Genomic DNA, 18,254 nt, shown 5'->3' on the forward strand with positions numbered 1-18,254 from the left:
GTGTGTGTGTATGTCTGTCAATATCTGCTTATCTTTTTGAGACTGCTTTTAAATCCTAACCAGTTCTCAACTATAAATACACTTCCCACAGACTCTTCTTTGTCATATGTGTCTTGACTAGACTGTAAGATTCATGCAGTAGGGACTGTTAATTATATGTACTGGAGAAGCACAGCATATATCTAGTAGCACTTTAAAAATAAGTAGTAATGGTAGTATGTCTACATGTGTATACATCTACCTATAAAATGTATGTAGATGCACACACAAATTAACACATACTAGAGGAATGCCCATCATAAAAGAAAATATTTGAGAGTTTGAAAATTTTACTATGTAGTACACATGTAGTCCATTCCCTCTAAAGACTGGAAACATGTGTGCCATGTTGTACATACAATTCTTTAAATTTTGTGTATCTCTGCTCAATCTCCATTGCTTTCCCATTCCACTGGCTCAATTCTCAGTTACTTCTCCCCTTCTCAATCCACTCTCCCTTAGTGTCACCCCACCATGCCCCAATCATCCTCCTCACTGCCTCCCCCCACCCCAATTCCCCGACCTGTTATTTGGTCCTAGCTCCTCCCCACCTAAGTATTAATTTTGTTCCCCCCCCCCCCCCCCAAATCTGTCTCAATGTCCTCTCATCAGCAGCTCATTTCCTTACATCACCAGAATGGGTCACCAGCCCCTTCCCACCAGCCTTAATTCCCCTGTGCAGGTAGGATTGCTTGTGGAGAGCTCTTTTCAACAACTTGAAGAGAAAGGAAACCGGGGCTTTGAGCTGCTATCTGGCAGTATGGTTATCTGTTTGCTTGGCAACTAGTTCAAAAATTGATAGGGATCAAAGAGAATTTCTTAAACCAGACTCCTTTTATGAGAGCATCACACACACATACCAGCTTTTATTAAATATACATATCTATTACAACAATTTCATCAATATTCTAACTTATAATAAGTGGGTTTCTTTTAGCTTATGTCATCTTAAATGCAAAGACTTTTTGTGCTCTTCAAAATTTTATTAACATTTCATTGGAAACTTCAGTGAAAACTGACTTTCATAGTGGTGCCAATACAATTAGCATGATGAGTCTTAATAGCTTAAATTAACAGGGTAGATGTAAAACTCTGAAGAAAACAAATTCAGTTTCCACATTATATTCATATAGTTGGAATTTATTTTATATAATTCCTAATAGGGAAGCCTAGTTTAGTATACTGTGTGCCATCATGTAAGATAGCTGCTCCTCAGACCATGCTCTTTTCTATAGAGTGGTAGGCCTGGTGTAACAATCAAGGTGCTTGCAAGTCAACATACTGTGAATTCCACTTTTATAGAGGCATCTAGTAGCAAAATTCAGAAATGAATTCAGAAATGAATTCAGGGAACAGAACATGGTGGGGGAATTCAATTAATCTTGTTTTTGGCCATGATTTGCACCATAGATACTCTAGCCTCAGGAAGATTGGGTAACCTAGAAGGTAGAAATAATTGTTTAAAAAAATGAGATAAATATGAAAAAAAGTTGCTTAGTTTTAAACACCATGCTAAAACCTTTATGCCTCACTGCCATTCTCCTGTGCCCCCCTCTCTTCTCTGAATACCATTCTCCTTTCCCTACCAAATAAGTAATGTGACTAAACTGTCAACTAACAGGTAACCATTATTTTTCCCTTTACATTATCTTTTTGCTTTAATTTATCCATGTTTCCAAATCTTGATTATTTTTCAGTGTCATTATTCCAGACTGCTCTCTGTTTTGCCTCTATCATTTCTTCTAGGACTAAATTAGCTAATTTGACACCAGAATATCCAAGTACATGATCAGCAAATTTCATTTTCCTTGTGACCAGGTCTTCTGTTAGAGTTCTTCCATCTTTCACTGTCTCATGCACTCTTTAAACTATCATTTTAAAACTACATATGAATGGCATCTTGTTTAAAAATATGTTGAATACCAAATTAAGGCCTAGATTCATTATAGCAGAATGATGAGCCATGCTAAAGAAAAAGGGGCGGGGGAGTGAAATTGTGCAGCCAGCCGCATAATGGCACTGCGTTTTCACCTGCCGCTGTAGTGGCTGGGCTGCACTTTCGCCCCATAGCGCCACAGGAAAAGGTATAGTTATTTCCCGCGGTTCTACCAGCTCCATGATGCCTGTGTGAAACATTATCACCCGCAATCCTGCCAGGACATAACCCCGCCCACACTCCTCTCTTTCCCCTAATTTGAATTGTACCAACATGATGTGGCCGGTATCACGTGTAGTAGGGCGGTATCGCACGTGATAAGGCCCTATTGCACGCGATAAGGCCACATCGCGGTTTGATGAATGACCCTGTAAATGTGTTGTTGATCAATTTGTGAGATTGAACTCTACTTATCAAAAGAAACAATTAACAATATAGTATGGGCATTATTTGTCAACCTGAGAGCTGCTGAATTCCAACTGTATAATGAAACATGTTATTAAATATAATGCATTTATATTTATTTTATTCTTATTTCATGTTATTTTTATATTAATTCTGCGTTGAAGCTGCTTGCGGTTGTAATTGTTCCTTGTTTCCAAATGTTTGAATGTTATAATATGCTAATGTTCATTGTTTAATGTATCGCCCCCCAGCGAAAGTTCTGTTTCAATGTAAACCGGTGTGATATGTATTCTTTACAGGAATGTCGGTTATATAAAAATTCTAAATAAATAAATAAATAAATGACAATCAGAATATACTCTTCCCTCTTACATAAACATATACTTATAAAAAAAATTTTCAATCTAAAATATATGAGATTATGTAAAAGGTTGGTAGCTGTAGCTTTTTTAATAACATAATGAAGGAACTGCCATTGTGATGCAGAAGCATATTTCAGCGTATCAAAGTTTCAGAATAGCAGTGACTCACTTACTGGTTTCTAAGTGCTTATAATCTTCAGTTAAAAAAAGAAATAATACAAATAGAAAAGCAGATCATGGCAGGAAGGTCCCCTGCTTTGTCAATAAAAGTCTCAGCTTTGCTTTAACATTTCATTATACAGTACAAAGCCATTATCTGCCATAACTTTCCATTTTTTTTGGCTTTTTACTTTAATTATCTCAATGTTTCAGGCTGCTATTTGACAAACTTGCAATGTCATCAACCAAGTAACATCATCAAGGAAGGCTTAGCCAAATATTGGAATACTGCATCCTAGGTTCCATGGGGAGGCCTCAGAATTCTAAAAACACAAGTAACTTCATATAATGTTTCCTAGAAGTTATTTAAAGCAGCACTTCAACCTTATGAAGCCCTTGATTGGCAGCAGGGCTACTCTTGCTCAAAGAAAATAAAATGACAGTGAACAAAGTTAAATTCCCTCTGGGGAAAAAGTTCATACAGCAGGCAAAAGATAATGTGATGACATGATATTTTATTTTCCCATTTTCTTCAGTATAATTTTGTAAAGCAAACAAGTCATAACTATCATTTTATAGACAGAAAATGTGTGGTCCCTCTTAAGGGAATAGTGACCTCCAGTGGATATACTAATTTTTGCTTTTTGGAAAATACTATATTCTATGGTCACTACTGCTTCACTAGGTACAAATATTTTCTCACTCTGTGCTTTAATGGCATTCTGTATTTACTGTTCACATATACATATATGTACATGAGTTACAGAATAAATGAATTACTGTGAATGCAGAAAATAAAAATATTAAACTAATGCCAAACCAGCACATTTTATGATTTTTAAAGGCCATGACAAATTGGAGTCAATAAGGTATTCAATTTAAACAGCAGAAGGCTGAATAGTAGTTATGACTTTACTTTCAAAAAATGAATAAAAACCTATAGTAAGGCCAAAATTCAGACTATGATTTTTTTCCCTCACTGGCAGTTCTTACCTTTTTGTTGTTCTCCTTAATATCTTGCGGATTCAGGAACTTGTAGTCGCTGATGGAGAAAATGGTACATCATACATTTTATAAAAACAGTAGTTTTAAAACAAGCTAAATCTAAAACATTGACATATATAATACAGTAATTTGTAATTTCATAGCAATTCAATCAGCAAGACAAATAGTCTGGAAAATTAAAGAATAAATAAACGAATATATATCAGAGATTATTTATTTTGTAGCCTGAAGCTTTTCATCTTAAAAAAAAAAAAAAAAGTTAAGGCAAAAACCAGAGACCAGCTCTGACAACCAAATTTATTGTGTGATAATCCCTTCTTGTCAACATAGAAAGAGCTACGGGCACATTTGATTCATCTTATTTTAACACCAATACAATTTTCATAATCAAAGTTTTTTTTTATAAGATTAAGAGAAAAAGCAAATCAGTTTAAGGATAATGGGAAAGAAGAATGATTGAGAGAAAATAACTAGACTGATCATTGAACTTTGGCATTTGTAAATTTCTTTACTGAAGGAGCGTGATGTCCTTAAGAGACCCCCACAACAGCTCATGAAATATTTCAGCATACACACTAATTACTTTTCAGGTTTGTATATAAGGCCTGAATGGAAAGTCTGAAAGACTGCTACTTACATTAGGTCGGGTCTAAAATGATGTAATATTGCACAAAAGGCTAAACCGTTTCTCCATGATGTGGTGAAATTAGTGATTTTTACTCCTCTGTAGTTTTTTGTAACTTCTTTGCACCACACAAGTAGTGACTGGCTAGCATTTGGCTTTCTCCCCAAAATAGGACTTGGTATTGGGCTTGGCTGAAAAAAAAAATAACATTTTTTTCAATGATGAAAATTAACATTAATTAACCTAACTAGCTGATCTGCCTCCTTTGATGTCATTTAAGGTCCTTCAAAGCTGTCAATTTACAATGACTATAACCTACAAGAGACACACATTTCAAGTTATTATCTTCAGCTTTAGCCTTTGGCATCTGCCTCTGAAGTATGTGGCTATGCAGGATTCTAAACTTGCAACTAAGAACAGGCTGAGAACTGTACTGAAGGAAGCATTAGGTTAAAGCACTTAAATACTTCAGATATTCTATCCCCCAGTCTGTGCACACCCTTAGAAAGCTTTTCCAAAATGTAGTCATGTAAAAATATCCCTTTCACTTTTCATGAAGAAGATCTTTTGACTGGATCAAAAAGAAGCCACATCAGGGTCAAAGTTTACTAGAAGTTTTACTCTCCTATTACACAACATAGCAACATAGATTAAAGTTACGTTGCACACTATGCGTGAGGATCCAAAAATAGGTTTTACACCTTAACTAAAGAATTGAGAGAGATTTGATTTTATTGCTCAACATTTTTTTGTTAATACAAATAACCAGATTAATTTGTTAAAACAATAACACACACTAAGCAGAATACAGAAAATAAATATAAAAACATAATACAAACATACAGAAACAGCAGCTATAATGTAGCATGTTTTCTAATAATAAAAGGAATAAGACATATGGGAGAATAAATAAAAATAAAATTACAACTCCATTTGGTTGACAAAAAGTTTAAGAAAATTACAGATTTATATAAGTCTACTTCCTGTGAAAAAAAAGGGAACATATATAGAAATTGAATAAAACAGGCAGACAAAATGTTTTCTTCTTAGCAGTATATATATATATATATATATATATATATATATATATATAAAATCAAAGAAACTGGTCCCTAAGGCCTGGATTCATCATTCATCGCAGAATGATGAATCCAGCGAAAACAGGGGTGAGGGAGAAAAGGGGGGGCGGGCCTGCAAAAGCCCACAGCCTTCGCACCACCATGGTTTCTTCACTGCCAGCTTTCGCACTGAATAGCGCCACTGTGAAAGGTGGTGCTATTCGGCTTGCTACTGCCAACAATAACGTTGGTAACGTTATTGCCAGCAGCAAAGACACCGCCGACTCCTCCCTCCCCCCGCCCCGACTCCTCCTCTCCACCTAATTAGCATTATATCGTATGCAAAAAGGGCCCTAATGCATGCGATAAAGCTTTAGTGAATGACCCCCTAAGAAAGCTAATGCATGGCAATTAAAAGCTCCCTTGAGACTAGCAGAGTCACAGTTGGTCCTAGCTGATGGTGATATGCATCAGTTTCCTTTTCTTTCTGGCGCTGGATATTTCTGTAGGAAGCAGAGACCAACTACATCCAGGCATCATGGAGCTTTTGGCTACTGGTTGTCACCTTTAACATAAATCCAGTTTTAGCTGAAATTTGAAATTGTTACTGGGCAGTATCCATCTTCCCAGTACTAATTTCTAAAAGGTTGTAAAACTACACTAATTTTAAAAAAAGATACTTTAACAGCAAATGTCCATTGAAAAAAATCTTGTAAAAATAAATCTTAAAATAAACTTAAACCTGTATAAGGAATTTTATGTTTTATTGTTTTTACATTTTTTTTGGTTTATGGTTTTGTTTATTGTATTTTATGTTGTATGTTTACTCTTTTACAAGCCGGTACAGTAAGGAGCGGTAGGAAGAGGTGCGTTAGTGCCGGCCGCACCCGCGTTTGCCACACGCACAGTTCGGATCACCTACCACTCTATACTGTATTTAAATAGCATGTAAATGCAAGCCGCGTCCAAGAAGCGTCCGTGAAGCGTTAGGCCCGCGCAATCCATTTTACTGTACAGAGCACTATACAGCACCTATACAGTATCCTGGGTGCGCTGGTACCTGTCGTTTGAAATGACAGGTACCAGGGGGGATTGCGAGTCCTCTCTCCCCCCCTCCCGAAGCAAGGCGCAGGGCGAAAATTAAAACAAAAGTGAATAAAGTGTAATAAAAGTAAACTTACTGCATGTGAATTTTCTTTGAACAGTCCTCTCTCTCTCTCCTCCTCCCGAGGCACGCACCGCGGCTCCCCTGCCTCCTGGGGGCAGCCGGCAGCGAAAGCGGCTTCCAGCAGCCCCCGCCGGCGAAGGTGAATGAATGTGTGCCTGTGCGTGCAATTTGGTCGCTCAAGGCGTGATGTCACGATGTTTGGCGTCACACGCCGTGACGTCAAACGTCATGACGTCACGCCTTGAGCGCCCAAATTGCACAGGCGTACACAGGCGTGCATTCATTCACCGCCGGCGGGAGCTGCTGGAAGCCGCTTTCGCTGCCAGCTCCCTCCGCCTGGATGAATGCACGCCCGCCGGCAAAGGTGAGTGAATGAATGCATGCCCGCCGGCTCCCACCTGGATCAATGCACGCCCGCTGGCGCGTACGGGTGTGCATTCATTCACTCACCTTCGCTGGCGGGCGTGCATTCATCCAGGCGTACGGGCGTCCATTCATCCACCTTCGCTGGCAGGGGCTGCTGGAAGCCGCTTTCGCCGCCAGCTGCCCCCGGGAGGCAGGGGAGCCATGGTGCGCGCCTCGGGAGGAGGGGAGAGAGGACTGTTCAAAGAAAATTCACATGCAGTAAGTTTACTTTTATTACACTTTATTTACTTTTGTTTTAATGATATGTCGAGCCGATTTTCGCCCTGCGCCTTGCTTCGGGAGGGGGAGGATTTTGACCGGAGCCTGCCTATTGCTGTCACACCACACTAACACCAGGGTAAGGGTTCCGGGGGTGAGGGGGTCGTTTGCCCATTAAATTTCGTCTCTCTGACCTGACGCTCCACACTAACACAGGGGTAAGGGTAGGCGGTAAGTTAGCAGGTTAAACGCGCGGCAAAACTACAGGTTAAAAAGGAGATAATCGGGGCACACATTACTGTATGGGAGGGAATAGCTAATCAGAGCGTTTACATCTCATATACATGCTGCGGACGGAAAGGATTACCGGTTGATTTAAAGAAGCGGCAAGGATGAGTTAAAAGGGATAGTGAATCGCGAGTTGGACTTACGCGGCCAAATTGTGTTAGAAGCGGGTTAGAAGCAGGGTAACCGCGGCCGCGCTTTACTGTATCGGCCTGTTTGTAAACCAGCAAGGCGTCCTTATGAATGGGCAGCATATAAATAGAAGATTTAAATACAAATAGAAAAAGAAAAGACTATGAAGGATCAGGCCCCAAATGTTAAGTAATATGCACAGAGAAAGGACATTTTCCTAAACTCCATTTCCTTAACAATATCTTTCCATTACTGCTTCTTGTTACATTAGGCTCCTTTATCATCTGGAACACTGAAGAAACTTGCATTCTTCCTTCTCACTTTTTTCTACTCTGTCTCTTTTAGATGTGTTTTTGAAATGCCTTTTCTAATGTTTTCTAAAACAATCTTCAAAAGTTGGCTCTCAAAAGTTTGAAGGATTATAAAAAATCTTACAAAAATAAATGTACAGGAGATATGTATGCATATACAGATTATGATAGCAGTCAGTAAGTGTGCTTATGTGCAAGCAGGGTTCTCTGTAGACAGCAGGATGAATTAGCCATAATGTATGGATGACATCATTCTATGGTTCCAATACAGACCCAGCTCTCAAGAGCTCTGTAAAATTAATTATCCAGAACGCATGGGGAGTCTCAAGCTAAGGGCTGCAAAGTAGAAGCACTTACTTAAAGACAACCCAGCCCCCCCAATAAGGGAGAACAGGCTGTGTAGAACTGCTTGTCCAAAGTTACTGTCACCTGGGACATGCTGTCCAGATAGTAATGGGACATGAAGTTGTGAACAGACAGCCAAGCAGCAGTTTTGCTGATGTCTTCAATGGAAATGGCCCTGAAATGAGCCATTGAAGCAGCCATGGGTCTCACTTGATGAGCCTTGACAGACTCTGTAATCTATAAGTCAGCCAGCACTTAACAATGCGCTATAACAGGAGTGAGCAAACCTTTTCAGCCACGGTCCCCTTCCATTCATGCAATTGATTAAAGCATCTCAAGATGGTTACTAGATATATATATATGCTGTATATACACACATACAAACACAGACATGAAGTGTATTTACCAGGCAGCCACACTATTAACTTGAGGCTCAAAACCCTTATTTTGTTTCTTTTCAAGTTTCTGAAAGGAGTAAGCTCACACACATGGGCACAGACAGGCAGATACCACATATGCAGATAGACAAAGAGAGAAAAAAATACCTCATGCATAGATAGACACAGACACCTCACACCCACGAAGACAGACGGGCCAATGCAATACAGTGTGCTCAGCCGAGTGCACTGATTAAACCTGTGATTGGATGAGCGTGCACAACCCCTTATGATATAAGGGGATTAGTGCGTCAAAACACGTGTTCTACCTCTTGAGAGACTAATAGCTCTCAGCACATGTAAATTCATGCTGATGAGGCAATTAACTATACCCCCCCATGCAAAAAAAAAAAAAATGTGCGCCCAATGCAAACATGTTTACTCTCCAAAATTAACGCCTGTCCCGGAGCAGGCGTTAATTTCTGAGGAGCCCAAAAAGTGAACAGAAAAGTAGTATTTTCTGCTTTTCTGTATTTCCTCCAACTTAATATTGTGGCAATATTAAGTTGGAGTCACTGAAAAATTAGAAATGTCCAAAAAAATACATTAAAAAAAAAAAAGGTGCTAACACAAGTTAGGAAAAATGGATGCTCATAAAAATTGAGCATTCGTTTTCCTACCCCGCTGACAGCCACCTCTCCTGGATACCCACTCTACCTAGGCGGTGCAAGGAGAACACAATTTAACCTAGTGCCTCCTCTTTCCCGTGGCAGCCGATTTAAAAATTAAATTAGGCGCCTTGGAGAGGTTGATTGGTGCATGTTAGGAGAGAGGGAGCTCAATCATGAGCAACTGTTTTCCGCTCGACGATATTGCATCGGCCTGAGAAAGTGAAATAGACATCCAAACATAGTCAGTTACCCCACACCCAGACAGAAACAATGAAAGATACCCCAAACCTAGAAAGAGTCATCCACAGAGGGACAAAACCCTCCATACCGGACAGGAATACAGACACAAACATACCACCCCCAGAGAGAAGACAGATACACAAACACAGAGAGAGGTATAGTCACAACATATCCAGGCAGACAAACACAGGCAGGCACACCCCACCCAGATAGCGAGGGAACAGGCAGGCAGATCACATCATACACACACATACCAAAGTCAACCAGACAAACAGAAAAACACATGTTCCACCTTACACCCAGACACACAGGCCACATATACAAAGGTAAGGGCTGGAAAATTCTTCAAAAAAACTTAAGTGCCACCAAAATTTCTTAAGAGCTGAAAAAAAAAAAATCCATCCTACCCTGACCAACTTTTTTTTTTTTTTTTAGTTTTCACTAATTATTCTTTGTTTACTCATCTTTTTTAATTATATCATGTTTTAATTTGCTTTTTTAAACTTTTTTTTCAACATTTTTTGCCTTTATTTTCCCTTCCCATCTCCCCATTCTTTCTGATCTCTCTGCATATTTCCCTCCTCTAGCTCACCACTTCTTTTCCCTCAGCGAGCAACAGCTGTGACCTCCCTCCCTGGTTAGGGATCCAACCGCAGCAGGATCTTCTCCCAGGCTGAGGTTTTATTGTGGCAGAGCTTCCTGGGTTGTGGAATACTGCAATGGCTGCTCCTATGTCCAATTATATAACAAAGCAAGCAGCTCCCCTCCCTGCCCGCCACGGCAGAAGCAGCTCATGGAATGCCTACAATGAAATCATGATGATCTGGCAGTTCCCTGCCTCCTGAGTTTTCAGTGCCTCTACATCACTGAGACTCGACAGCGTAGCAATTTCTTTCTTCTTTCCTTGGACAGCCAGTGGGGCCCCCTTCAAGATTGTTCAAGATCCCTCTAGAGGGGCCCACCCTGTGCTATACAGTCTGCTAGCCAACTGGACAAAATTTATTTGGCAACTGCCTTTCCCAATCTTGGGATCAAAGGAAACAAACTGTTGAGAAGCTTGACAGTGAGGTTGAGTCCTCTTTAGGTAATATGCCAAGGATCTCTTAAGAGTCCAAGGAGTTAAAAGCCTATTCTTTATGTGCATGTGGTCTTGGAAATAGGTAGTACAATGGCTTGATATGAAACACAGATACCATTTTTTAGAAGTAACTCTTTTGTAGACTGCTTAGCTCAGACTGGTCTGCTATAGGTGGTAAATACATGTTTTTAAATAAATAAAACTGAATTTGTAGAACCACCCTATAACAAAATAAATTGCAGGTATGGTAAATGTGAAAACCAGAGCCTGTAGTTCACAATACTTTCCAGGTGAACAACTTCAAGTCCTCCAAGTTGAGAGGTTAGAAAGAAGGTTTCAAGATTTAAGCTAGGACCACTTTGAGGTCTCGAACTGCTGGAGGTTTTCTGATTGAAGGCTTGGAATGCCACAGTCCTTTCATGAACCCTGATACCAAGGGTTGGAGAGAGATTACAGCCCCTTCTACCTGTTGATATGATGCAATGACACGGAGATGAACTTTGACTAAAAATGTACTAAGGCCTAAGGACAAGAGGAAGATTAGATACCCAAGCAAGTTCCTCATTTCATATGAAAAGGGGTGCAGCTGGTTGGCCCTATGCCAAGTTCAAAACCTCTTCTATTTAAATCCATAATATCTTCTGGTTGAAGGTTTTCTGATGGAAATCAAAACAACCCTCACCTCTTTGGGAAGGGAAAAGAGACAGCTGTGCATTCAACATCCACACTGTGAGCATCAGCGCTGACAGGTTTGGATGGAAGAGTCTGCCTTCTTCCTGAGTGATGAGAATCAGAGACATTCCCAATGGAACTGGAGACTAAATTGACAGCCATATGAGATATGGATATTATACTTACCATGGCCAAGCTGGTGCTACAAGGATTATCCTTGCCTTTTGGATGGTCCTGGGCATGACGGGAGATTGGAGATATACTTCAGTCTAGACCAAAAACATCAGGAGTTGACTTGTAGCTGCTCGGATGCATGCACCTTTCTGTTGCCTTCTGAGGCAAGCAACTTTCCCAAGTAACTGAAAAAGTCATCCATAATCCCTTGATCCAGTGACCACTCATATGATTGCAACACTCTTCTAAGGCAGTCTGCCAATATGTTCTGAATTCTCGGAAGGTAGGTTGTCTGGAGATGGCCATTGTAATAACCTGCCCACAACCAGATTCAGAAGGCCTCCTGGCAAAGTGCATAGGTGCCTGAAATGCTCTGCTTGCCTATATAGAACATGGCCATTTGGTTGTCTATCTAGATCAATAATCTCTTGCTCTTTCCTAAAAGAAGTTGCGAAAAAGCCCTTAGAGCAGAACAAAGCAGATGACTTGCAGCTCTTGGTGGTTGATTTGTAGATGACTCTCCACTGGGGACCATGATCCTTGGGAATGTACCTTTCAAGTTTGTGTCCCCCATCCCTTTGTGAAAGCATCGATATTCAGAGTCACTTGATGCAATGGAATGGGCAGCAAGAGACCCAATTTTAGCACTTCTGACTTATCCAATGCTGCAGGAAAGCTCTCATCCTAGTGGTCACATATATATGATGAAACAATGGCTGAGAATTGATCTCACTGACTCTGGAGACCCCACTGAAGGCCCTGCATGTGTAGATGAAACAGAGGAACGATATGCACTGCATATGATACTTGGTCCTGCTGAAAGAAACATCTTATGAGACTCATCACATCACAATGTGGCTTTTGAGACAGGGAGAAAGACTTTCTCCTGAAGCGAGTCTATCCAGGCTCCTATGAAACAAATTATTTGAGACAGAACCAGGATTAGCTTCGCAACATTGACTGGAGAAGCAGTATAGTCTTCTCAAGAGACTCCAGGACGCTTGACAAAGATGGACCATCAACAACTGTCCTAATATGGCAACAGGCAGACACCTTGCCAATGAAGCTACATTGTTACTATCGCAAGATATTTTGTGAACATTTTTGGAAATGCAGAGATCCTTACCCCATCAAATGAGGTAGGCCTCAAATTTATCAAAACCTAGTCCCAAGTTTTGGCTGATTCTGCTACTGAGCCTTTCCCTCTGTCAACCTCGGGCAGGCAGCTGCTGCTGTTGAAGAGTGGGTGAGCCTGAAGACACTGAAAAGCAGAATAGGCATCTCTGGAAGAATGGACACTTGTTGAGGAAAAACTGGCAAATAAATTGTTCCCTGTACAAGGTCCATCTGCAAGACGATCATGCATGTCCTCTTGGAGGCCAATTACTCACAGGCAAGTAAGCTTTCGGGCTCCTATAGAAGCAGCCGAAGTCCTGGCCACAGTATCAAAAGTTTCACATTTCTCCACTACTTTGCAGAAATTCTCTTGCTCTGGGTATATCAAATTCATCAGACACTAAGTTTTGCACAAATTCATGTAGATATTGCAACATGTAGAGCTGGTGAATTGTAATTCAGGGGCTCAACATATATGCTTGGAAAACATTCTTCCCAAACGTGTCCAACACTTTTGGATCCTTCCTAAGAGGCTTGCTTGAGTTATTACAAGTATGCTTAGCATGTTTAAGCACTGGTTCCACCTCTAAAGTGTGGTGGGGAAGTTGGATGACCCCAAAACCTAGGAAAGCTTGGACCCTGTATTTTTAATCCAATTTACGGGCCACAGGCAGGCATTATATTGGTGTTTGCCACATCCTCATTTGGAAGTCCTGCAGAAGCTTATGAAGCAGGATAGCCATAAAATCTGCTAGAGGTTGGAGGAACTGAAGGAGCTTGAGAACATCTGTTCTCGGGTTCTTTTCTTTCCAGACAGTGATGAGCAGCATCTTTGCTAACTTATCCAAGAACTTAGATGTACCTGAAAAGCAGAATACAAACCAAAGTAGCAGACATCCTCCAGAGAGGTATCCTGAGGCAAAGTCAGATAAGGGATCAGAAGGAATTCCTGTAGAATCTTCTTCTTCTTCCAACCATGAGGAAACACTAAGCCATGATGCCAAGGAGAATGAAAGTGACTAAAAAGGAAAACTCCATTGTTTTGAGGGGGGAAATATCTTTTAAACATTCATAACGGACATAGTCCACGTCATCCTTTTCTTACTCAGGAGTCCCCTGGATGAGGAAGATCCACAACTTCCTAGTGAGGACTTACTCCAGTAGTTCTTGTGGAGAGTTATGCATCGGTGTAGGACCTTGGATGACTTCACTATGTGGGAAAAATTCCTCGGACAGGTTCCAATTTTGCTCTCTAGTCTCCAGGGCTTCAGGAGACAAATTCTTCAATGCCTCCAACAGCTAGTCCCCATAGGCTGGGGGACCCTCTCTGCTGGAGCTGGAGGAGACATCCTTAGTAGAAGCCAGATTGGTTCATTATCACAAAGGACAGTCTTTATAGCCATGGAAGAAATTTGCACCATGGCATTCATCAGCTCTGAGGTGACCTGCACTGGTTACATCAACCCTTTGAATGGCACCCTGGTCCATGGATGGTACTGGCTGCACCTCCTGCTACACCCTAACCTCAGCCGTTGGACTCCTGTACTTACGTGTCAAAGTACTTAGACCAAATACAAATTACAACACTTTGGCATGCTGTGCTGAGCGGGATGACTGAGCCTTAGACAGTAAGCTCCACTCCAAGGACACAGTGATGCCCTGGTCAGCCCATGTCCAGGTAAAATAAATGACTCAGCACCATGAGAAACATCTGCACCATGAAGAATTAAGGGACCTGTGCCAATGACGCTATCTCTAGCATAACCCCCTGGCAAGGACAATAACTTTCTCTTCAGCTCCGAGGGGGACAGTCCTGAAGGGTGTCCCTCACATTGCCTGGGCACTTTTCTAGATGCCTTTTCTACAGACTTCTGAGTCATGCTCATCCCCCCTGATCTAAGGCAGATCTGGGAGCTTGCACCACAAGGGGTGTGGGGGAGCCTTCCTTTGCACATGAGAAGGGGAAGAATTTTGCCCCAAATGCACTGAAGACTTGACAATGACTTGCTCCAAGAAGAGGATTGAATCCCTTGTTCAGCCCCCCCACCAAGGCTTGGGGGTCTTACCCATTGGTAAGTTAGTTCGCGATTTTGTTGCTCTGGGGAACATCAGCTATAGCTGTAGCAGTTGGAAGAGTCATGGTCTAGGCCCAGACAGTGATAACAGATGGCATGCTTATCTGTAATGGACATTTCACACCCACAGACATAGGCCTCGAAGCTGCTGAATCAAGTTTCTTGGCTTTCAACTCCTGCATACTCATTTTAACATTTTTTAAATTTAGAACCAAAAAGTTCTGTTTGAGAGGCTGCTATAACAGTAGCAAGAAAACAGGAAGCAATGAAGCAATAACTAGACACACGGTCATAAGCTGAAATAATATGAGAGGCTGAGACTCATCTGTGTGGTAGCTCAGATGAAGAAAGACTCATTTGGTAGCCTGCATGTGCGGAAACTCTTGTGCATGCTCAGTAAAGTTTTACAGAGCTGTAATACCTGTGTCTGTGCTTTTGGATGATGTTACCCATGTGCTATGGCTAGTTATGATCACAAGACAAATGCCTATTAGAAATACCTACCATCAAAACAGCAAGAGTCGACCTAACCCATAGACGAGCCTTCTCAGTAGCCAGACCTATTTTGTGGAATGCATTACCTGAACACATTAGACTCATCCCTACCACAAAAGAATTTTAAAAAGCTCTTAAAACATTTATGTTCAACCGCTTTTAACAACACTAAACCTTTGTAACCCCCTAAGAACATAAGGACATGCCATACTGGGTCAGTCCAAGGGTCCATCAAGCCCAGCATCCTGTTTCCAACAGTGGCCAATCCAGGCCATAAGAACCTGGCAAGTACCCAAAAACTAAGTCCATTCCATGTTACCGTTGCTAGCAGTGGCTATTTTCTAAGTCAACTCAATTAATAGCAGGTAATGGACTTCTCCTCCAAGAACGTATCCAATCCTTTTTTAAACACAGCTATACTAACTGCACCAACCACATCCTCTGGCAACAAATTCCAGAGTTTAATTGTGCGTTGAGTGAAAAAGCACCTTCTCCAATTAGTTTTAAATGTGCCACATGCTAACTTCATGGAGTGCCCCCTAGTCTTTCTATTATCCGAAAGAGTAAATTACCGATTCACATCTACCTGGTCTAGACCTCTCATGATTTTAAACACATCTATCATATTCCCCCTCAGCCATCTCTTCTCCAAGCTGAAAAGTCCTAACCTCTGTAGCTTCCTTACCCTTCCCCCTATTTTACCTTCTTTACTTTTATTATTCTATTTTTAAAATTTGAACTTTGTATCTTTTATTTGATACTATTGTAAACTGCTTAGTTCATACTTTGTTTGTATAAGCAGTATATAAAAATTCTTAAATAAAATAAAATAAAATTCATACCTGCTGGTCTACTTAGAATCCTTATTACATGTTATGCTACTAGAATGAAAAATATATTTAGATAACTTGTTTTGTACTCAAGGTAAAGATACTTACTTTGGTGAATATCAGACACATTTTCAATGTGAAGAAAAATCAGACTTTGAAAAAATAGGCAAAGGAAGTAGTCATGATTTGCACTAGAAGCATATTTAGAATTTATCATTGGCTCTTCTAAATCCTTGAATTCTGTCTAATATATCTGCAAGGATGGGAATTGCATAACACCAAGGACCCCAACCAAGCTAGGATATACTATCATACTATATGTCTAGGGACCTTCGTTTTCAGTTTTGATTTTATTTTTCCTGGGAATTTCAATTTATAACAAAAAGCAATCAGTGTAAAACTGATTTTTGTTATAACATGCAGCAGAAACTCCAAAGGGAAAAGATATTTTTCCACTAATAGTTTTGGTTACAACATTGAAATTTCCAGGAAAAATAAAATAAAAACTGAAAATGAAGGGGTACGCAGTTTTTTGAAACATTATCTATGCTGTTTCACAATGAAGCAGATAAAAAATGAAATATTTTTTACATATGCTATTGACAAACACACTAAAAACAAAACAGGACATAAAAAGTAAACAAAACCACAACAAAAAGTTTTGCATGCATACCCCTTACTGGACAATGTTGCTGATTTGTACATATTTGGGAATGCATTTTAAATATTTTCAAAGTTATCTGAAATTACTGAACAATTAATAAGGTTAGCCAGTATATATTCTAAACAAACTCTTATGTTCTTTCTTTTAACACAATGATGTAATTAAACTTCCTTTAATATTACAAACTATAGTAATTCCAATTTTCAATTGGTAAATAAATAAAAAAAATAGCAGTAGACAATATTAATTTTATTTGATTATTTTAGACTATAACTAAATGGGTCACCTTATTTCTGTAATTTAATATACTGGTGACTCAGTTCAATGAAAATTGCAAAGAACATTGGGTGCCATATAATACCATGAAACAATAATCAGTCAATAAGATTATACAATTTAGGATTTCAAAGACTTTAAAACACTGTGGTGCAAAATTTATTTTTGAGACTGATGTAGGTAAATTATTCAGAAAGATGCTTAATATTAGTTTTAAGGGTTTTTAAATATATCTAGCAGAAAAGCATATTAATACCAATACTTAACATTCAGTCAGCTGTTTCTCCAGATTAAGGTTAAGAGAGAGCAAGTCATTTAGTATAGCAAATCCACTTGAATTCAACAAGAAAATCATTCTGTGCTTCCTTTTTATGACAAGCTACTGATGCCCCCACTTGGCAGACACATGCCACTGCTAGTTTTCACTGTCAATGTCAGACACTCTGATTTATCTTTTTACTGCTTGTGGGAAGGCAACTTTGTTGTAACTAAGAAATACCAGGAAGGCAATTTTTCATTTAATGACAGTCAGACTAATGAGTTATTATAGAAACAAAACCACGAACCTGGCAGAATGCTAAGTCATATATCATTCAGCATCACACCAGTTACATTTTACAAATTGAAGAATACAGAATTTATTTATTTATTTATTTATTTTATTATTTTCTATACCGGCTTTCACGACCAGAGGTTGCATCAAGTCGGTTTACATTTAACAAGTCGTGCATTGAACATAGAACTAGCGGTATTGAACTGGTGCGGAAAATAATAGTTACAATGAACAAGGAAGTTGACAACTGGGATAGGAGGAAAAGAGAGAAAGGGACAGGAATATTTACATAGTAAAACGCCTTTACAGTGAATATTTACATAGTATGCTATAATGGATCTGTGTCTAGAGGACGTCGAGGGCTAAAAGAATCGAGGGCTAAAAGAGTCGAGGGCTAAAAGAATTCTAAATTTTAGTTCATTTCTGCTTCGCTAAGATTCAGTAACGCATACATGTTTTACACCTCATCTCAAACTCTCAGCATATTTTGATTTAAGCAACCGACAGCCCACATTTTAATGCTGGAATAACTGAGGGAAGCATGATTTCTTGCAATAATCAGACAACTACACACAAAGC

General features: G+C 39.8%; 1 protein-coding gene across 5 annotated transcripts in view; it reads right to left on the reverse strand.

Annotated features, from left to right (window-relative positions):
• The window catches only part of EHBP1 (EH domain binding protein 1), an 807,334-nt gene that overhangs the window by 394,612 nt on the left and 394,468 nt on the right, over nucleotides 1-18,254 (reverse strand). For all 5 annotated transcript variants that reach the window (XM_029593675.1, XM_029593673.1, XM_029593671.1 and 2 more), the window contains 2 exons: nucleotides 4,544-4,722; nucleotides 3,895-3,943 (listed from right to left, as the gene is read on the reverse strand). In XM_029593675.1, the coding sequence (XP_029449535.1) occupies nucleotides 3,895-3,943; nucleotides 4,544-4,722 (228 nt within the window). The remainder of the gene's footprint in view (nucleotides 1-3,894; nucleotides 3,944-4,543; nucleotides 4,723-18,254) is intronic.

Source organism: Rhinatrema bivittatum, chromosome 3, assembly GCF_901001135.1.
Source record: "Rhinatrema bivittatum chromosome 3, aRhiBiv1.1, whole genome shotgun sequence".
Classification (NCBI taxonomy): domain Eukaryota; kingdom Metazoa; phylum Chordata; class Amphibia; order Gymnophiona; family Rhinatrematidae; genus Rhinatrema; species Rhinatrema bivittatum.